At 46.0% G+C, this 6,404-nt stretch overlaps 1 protein-coding gene across 1 annotated transcript; it reads right to left on the bottom strand.

Annotated features, from left to right (window-relative positions):
- Positions 1-4,107: 4,107 nt before the first annotated feature.
- ID2 (inhibitor of DNA binding 2) lies at positions 4,108-6,156 on the bottom strand. Its single transcript, XM_053974587.1, has 3 exons — positions 5,729-6,156; positions 5,426-5,490; positions 4,108-4,754 (listed from the first exon to the last, which is right to left on the bottom strand). Exons 1-2 carry the CDS (start codon positions 6,074-6,076, stop codon positions 5,434-5,436), a joined length of 405 nt encoding a protein of 134 aa, XP_053830562.1. The 5' UTR covers positions 6,077-6,156; the 3' UTR covers positions 4,108-4,754; positions 5,426-5,433.
- Between the last annotated feature and the right edge of the window lie 248 nt (positions 6,157-6,404).

Below are 6,404 nucleotides of genomic sequence, written 5' to 3'. Positions count from 1 at the left end.
TCACAGACAGGGTGTAATTTGTGGTGATACTTACTAGAAATTATAGAAACGTACTCTTTTTGGCAAGTAATGCAGTTAGTTTAATTGTTTCAAATCTGGATAGGCCTTGTTGCTTCACATAATGTCATTTTATCCATTCATTGTGTTCTTGTGAAATAGAAAGTAAAGTGCTGTCTTCTAGGGCAGGTAACAGCAGTAAGTCCACTGGAGACCTTCCTGTGCAATTAATTTTTCTCAGTTTGGCCCTATTTATAGTTTTTGCCCAGTGCAGTGACTGCCTTTTTAAAATATTTTTTATTCAAGACAAGCAATCAGCTGAAATATAAATTCCTCTCAGTTACCATGAGTGACTCCAAAAGTAATTGTATTTGTTTGTTTCATCCTTTGCTTTCTCCTTCAATTTACCTTAGCTAGTGGCTCACACAATCAGTGGCTGTTGCAATATCAGCTTGTTTTATTGAAATACTGTTTGCATTTGGCTCCTACACTTTAGAATTATGATAACTTAATGGCTGTTCTAGAGAGGAATATGGAAATGCAGGTAAAGCAAATTTGATTTCAAAGATCCAACATTTTCATTTATCTGTAGAATCAGAAAATACTGATCCTTTTGCAAGTAGTAGTTTTACAGAGTACATTTGTGAAAACCTTTTTCTGTACAAAATTCAATGCCAGTGTTTTCTTTTGTCATGCAACAGTTGCATTCTGCTATCCCTCTTCTTTGCAGCTGCGTAAATCCTTTCTTGTAAGTAAGCAAGGGCAGTGGTAAACACAGAAAGAGATTCTTACCCACAGCTAATTCTCATTAGCAAATAATAATTTTATCCCTTTCCAATATTGCATTAATTGATCCAGATTGCACAGTGCTCTATGGAAGAATCCTTAACACACACTAGACTGTTTAGAGAACATGTTTTACTTTCCAGAGTCAAACACAAATTAGTTCTATCAAATGGTGCTTTTCTCATTGCGTAACGAGCAAAATGTTTGGTGTTTCAAAGCAGTGTTCTCTGCAGGTTTTTACAAACCGTGTCATTCGTTGGGAATGAAGTCCGCAGCTATCAGCGCTGAGCTCGCTGAAGCACCAGAGTTCCCCGGAGCACGCAGAGAAGGCGCTGCAGGCAGCAGGGGCGGGCGGCGCCGGGAGCGCGGTGCCGTGCGCGGCCGGCCCGGAGGGTGGCACTGGCCCTCCACGCACCGCCCGCCGCCCGGCCCCGCGCCGCGGGACGCGGCCCCAAGGTGCGTCCTGCCCGTGCTCCGAGGCAGCGCCCTCGGTCACGTTTTTGTCAAAATATTGGCACCGGTTCTGCAAGCGGCTCCCGAATGGTTTCGGTGCGATAGACACAATGCTGTTTGCCCGGGGGTGAGTAAACAAACCCCAGCCTGCTCTCTGCGTTTCCCTTACCTGGAGACGGGCTAGAGGGACTCCTACCGCCCGTGGGTGTGAGCCTGCCGATTTCTGACTGGGATAAGACTGGGAGATGGGCCATGTGTAATTAAGGGCGATACGCAAGAAAGGCCAGGCTTTGAAACCTCTCTTCTAGATGAGAGAATCCTCTTGTATCTCTGTTTCCCCCCCACCCCGGCATGGAATTGTCTGTAGGTGTATTTGCAACTTTCATGCATAGTCTACTCAAACAAATTGCAGAGTTTAAATATGATTGTCACTAAAACAATTTTGCTGTCACATACTTGACTGCAGGTCGTCTTGATCTGTTGTGTTGAACTACTCAGTTAACAGGACTATGGACAACAACTTGGTACAGAGACAGTAAACGGGCCAGGGAAAATGGTGAAAGTGTCACAGATTTTTCTGATTCGTTCTGGAGGGACAATGACAGTGGTATAGAATAAAGAAAACCCACATCTTCAAGGAAACTTAAAGAATTAATGTTAAAAATTAACAATATTGGGCACTCAACTTTGACCTTGCTGTTTATCTTTGAATGACAAAATCTTAAGAATTGGAACAGAGTGAATCTCTAAGGGAGGACCTTGTTTAAGCCCCCAGTTCTGATCATAGAGCATTGTCAAGTCGAGGAATTAGTTAATTCTGAAAGAGGAAAAATGTTTTCCTTTCTTAATTTACATTTTTAAAAACATGTTTGTTTGTTTTCCTGCTCAGCCCCCCACGCCTTGTAAATTGTGAATCTCTATTTTGGCTGTGCATGATAAGGAAATCGGTTTCATTCTACAAGTGTGTTAATCATCCTGTAGCTTAAAAATATCAAAGTGTAAACGCCGTAGTTTCTAAAGGGGTTGATCTTAAAATAATTACAGTGATCTGACCGTTGCAGCTCTTTAATTTTATAAAATGAACTGTGGGTTTAAAGTGACTTACTGTTGTTTCACCCCAAAACGAGCAGCAGAGTGAAAAAGTTTTGACGGTGAAAATTGGTGGCAATTGCATTGGATTGTTACTGGTTTAGAAGATCTCAATACTCTGATTACAACCCCGAATGTGCTGCTGTTAAGAGTTGGGTAAAATACACACAGGAAAAAGAGTATTTTAGGGACTGAGGCGTGCTGATTTGCGGTAATGAAGTATTTCACTACTGGGCTGTCAGGGTTAAACGTTGCTTGCACGAAGCTGGAACAAGCCCTGCGCTCCGGGCGCTGAGACAGTAGCGAGGCTTGGCCACAGGAGGCACAGCCGGTGTGCGCTGCACGGAGCTTCCCCTAGTCCCTCCGGGGCTGGGCATAGGGAGATGCAGATCAGCTCTGGGCCGTGTCCTTCTCTCCCCATCCCCCGGCCCGTCCCAACTTTTGCTGACCCTTCTTGTCTTCTGATTGCATTGGTCCTCTGAGAGGACGCGCTTCTGCTTGGGCAGGGCAGCGTCAGTATTAAGAGATCAGAGCTGGCTTTCTCCCAGCCTACGTGAATGGATTTGGTGTCAAGGGCAAGGAAAGGCAGCTGCTGCGGCCCCAGAGCACCACCCACCCACCTGTTCGCGAGGGAAAGTGTTACTGGCCCCAGGTGAGGCTCCTGCCTTTCACACTAAGAGTCCCCAGAGCACAGAAACCCTAAACACGCTCCCTCAGGCCCAAAGCGCAGCGCCTGCCACAGCTGTACTTACCCTAAGCACCAGTGAAGTTTCTTTCTTTCATATTACAAGTGACTCTCTTAAATTCCAGGCAGGACTCACAATTTAACTTCTCATTTCAGGGAAGTTTATGCCTGCGCTTAAATTAGAATGTCATCTGATAAGGCACAGTTCCCACAACCACTGTCTTATGACAACTACACATATTTAATGAACAGTGGCTCCATAGGGTACAGTAAGTGTCCCTGGAATAATAAGGGATATTGCATCGCTTCTGAGGGCAAAAGAGAAAGAAGAAATAAACCGTTTCTGGCTTTCAGGAATTTAGATTCCTATTTCAAACTTAATTTAATTCTTATGGAGACAGTCCCTGTAGGAGCAGCCAAAGTTTAATCAGTAACACAACAGCGATTTAAGTCAATTCTCAGTATCTTAGTCATATGGAGAAGCTGCTGCAACTGATTAGAAAGCCCATTTCATTGAAATATTGCATGGAAGCATGAAAATTCCAGTGTGGAAAGGCAACAGTCACTTCATCATTTTAGATCCCATGTTAACGCATCACCAACTCTCACATTCAAAGCCTTTTTAGAGAAATTTAATAGTTGGGGCACTAATAACCACACACAACCCTTAATTCTGAGTGATTATTCCAAGCACAAATTAACAGATCTGGGCCATTACTACCCCAACTGAATCATTCAGAGGGGTGGGAGGGAAGAAAAAAGGCAATTCTCTATGGGAATGCCTCAGGATTAACTGCTTTTGTACATTTCCAAGCACTTTTGTCAATAGCATCCCTTGTGTAATAAATTCCTTTTCTCGTTCCTTTCACACTGTTTACAGGCAGATGACTTAGAAGATTGCAATATACACTCAAATAAGATTTTCCAAGTTACAAGAATTATTCACTTCAGGTAATTTTATTCTTTATAGTCTCTACATATTTGAATTTTTACTTGATAAATTCATAACAATGTATAAGTATTTAAAAAACAACAAAAAAAACCCAACACAAATCAAAGCAAACAGTTGGTCCCCAAAGAATAAAGCAAGCAATCAGTTCAATAAACACACTTGATTTATTTTGTATAAAAAGGGTTAAGTTTACAACTAAACTTTTATAAAAAGTTTAGCATGATTAAGTACATCATTACACTTTTTGCAGAAATGTATATTTCTGCCACTATACAAGAAAACTCTAATTAAAGAGTTCACAAGGTTTCACTCATATATATATATTTATATATAAATATATACACAGCATTCAGTCCTAGGTTTGTGTCAAAAAGGTAATTTCTGACCACAGACTTTCCTAAAAAACTGAACACTGGATCCTTCCGGTACTCACGCTCCACCTTTGGAAAAAAAGGCAAAGTCTGCTTTAAAATGGGCAACTCCTTGTGAGATTTTTGTTTCGCTCCCCACGTTGGGAATAGTATATAAAGGAAGCCTTCCAACTAGGGAAAGGGTATTTAAGAGTCTCTTCATAAATAACTAGGTTCAGTCCAAGTTGAAAAGTGGGGTGGGGATAAAGATCAATCTTGATTTATTCTTCTTTATTCATTTTAAAAGTTCCTTTTACTTGAACGTGGATTTTCCCCTCCAGATACAGCTGAAAAATAAATTCAGCACCTCAAAAAAGAAAAAAAATCCTGTAGACGTTTTCTTGTGCAAAAGAAAAAAAAAAAAATCTCATCAGTGGAACACCTGCAAGAGATTGAAAAGAGGCATATTTAGGAGAATGCTAACAGGGCAGAGATCCGGACAGACTGGCGCCAGAGAGGAAGCCACAGTTTGAACATTTAACCAAACACTCAGAGATTGGGCAAACCCTGGCGTCCAGATGCAACACATACAAGCTCACACACTCGCTCTCAAGAGCACAAATTGAACATAAAAATAACATACACTCCAGGGAAAGGCTAGAAAGAGGATTCTCAGTCCAATCTTTATTTAGATCTCTGTAAACGCAATGTTCAGAGGCGCCAGTCTGCCTCTTAGAGCAATTATTTGATTAAAAGCAGCCACTTATTTAACTGATAGCGCAGACAATCCCACATCACAGAATTCAAGGAATTGTGCCAAGATTCCCAACTTAATCAGTCACTTTGGCCCAGGAAGTTAAGGCTCCAAGAACAGATAAGAATTTGAATTAAGCAGCGAACAAGATCAGAAGAGCCTGTGCTGCTGGGTGAACCTTAGCGGCACACACACTCTTAGGACCTCAAGACTCAGTTATTAGTCTCATTTCTTACTGATTACAAAAGCGTCTCCTAATCAACTTTTAGGACCTATTTTTAGCATTTGCCATCACGCCTCCCATTCCCCGGGGAGGCAGTTTTTACCCGAAGTTTAGGAAAAAAGCGCACTGCACTCACCGTTTGATTCAGCCACAAAGTGCTTTGCTGTCACTTGACATGAGCTCTGAGGGGAACTCGGACGCCTGCGAGAGAACAAGAGCAGGGTAAGGGCGAGGTGGCAGAGCACTCACAGAGAGGCCGGAGCGGATTGTCCCGGCTCCCGCAGCGCTTCCCCCGCGGCGCGTCCGGGTCCAGCCCCGCCGCAGGAGGGAGCGCACCGCGGGCGCTGTCACCCGCCACCCGCGCCGGGGACACCGCCAGCGCCGCCCGAGCTCCCGACGCAGGCTCGGCGGCGAGCCGGGGCGCGGGGGAGGCACTTACCTGTAGCGAGAGGATGCTGATGTCTGTGTTGAGGGTGGTCAGAGGAGTTCTGGAGGAAGGGTTCTGCCCGGGTCTCTGGTGGTGCAGGCTGACGATGCTGGGGTGCGAGTCCAAGGCGATCTGCAGGTCCAGGATGTAATCGATGACGTGCTGCAAGATTTCCATCTTGCTCACTTTCTTGTTCTGCGGGATGCTGGGCACCAGCTCCTTCAGCTTGGAGTAGCAGTCGTTCATATTGTACAGCAGGCTCATGGGGTCATCCACGGGGGTCTTGCTCCGGGAGATGCCCAGGTTGTGCTCTGAGAGGCCGGTTTTCCTGACGGACCGCACCGGGCTGAAGGCTTTCATGCTGGCAGACGGGCGGGCGGAGAGCGCGGTTCTGGCGTGCGGGCTGAAGCCTGCGGAGCGCTGCGCTGCCGCTCTGGCGCTGCCGGAGCTCGCACTGAGGGGCAGCGCTGCGCGGCCGCTCTTATACGGCGGCCGCCGCCGGGCCCGGCCCGCGCTCGCTGCCATTGGCGGCCGCCGGCACGTCCATCACGGCGGGGCGCCCTCACTGGTGGGGCCTTCCGCCCGGGCAGCCAATGGCGGCGGGGGGCGTGGCCGCGCGCACAGCTGAGGGAGTAAATAGTGCGCGGGGCCGCGCGGGGCTTGGGGCGGCAGCGCCGCGTTCCTGGCC

Source organism: Vidua macroura, chromosome 3 (assembly GCF_024509145.1).
Source record: "Vidua macroura isolate BioBank_ID:100142 chromosome 3, ASM2450914v1, whole genome shotgun sequence".
Taxonomy (NCBI): domain Eukaryota; kingdom Metazoa; phylum Chordata; class Aves; order Passeriformes; family Viduidae; genus Vidua; species Vidua macroura.
This window is presented reverse-complemented; position numbering and strand designations above follow the sequence as displayed.

Bases quoted from the DNA above. Each gene is read 5' to 3' on its own strand.
- ID2 (XM_053974587.1), bottom strand. From the start codon at position 6,076: ATGAAAGCCTTCAGCCCGGTGCGGTCCGTCAGGAAAACCGGCCTCTCA. The intron at 5,491-5,728 runs GTAAGTGCCTCC...GTTCTCTCGCAG, and splicing joins TCAGCATCCTCTCGCTACAG to GCGTCCGAGTTCCCCTCAGA.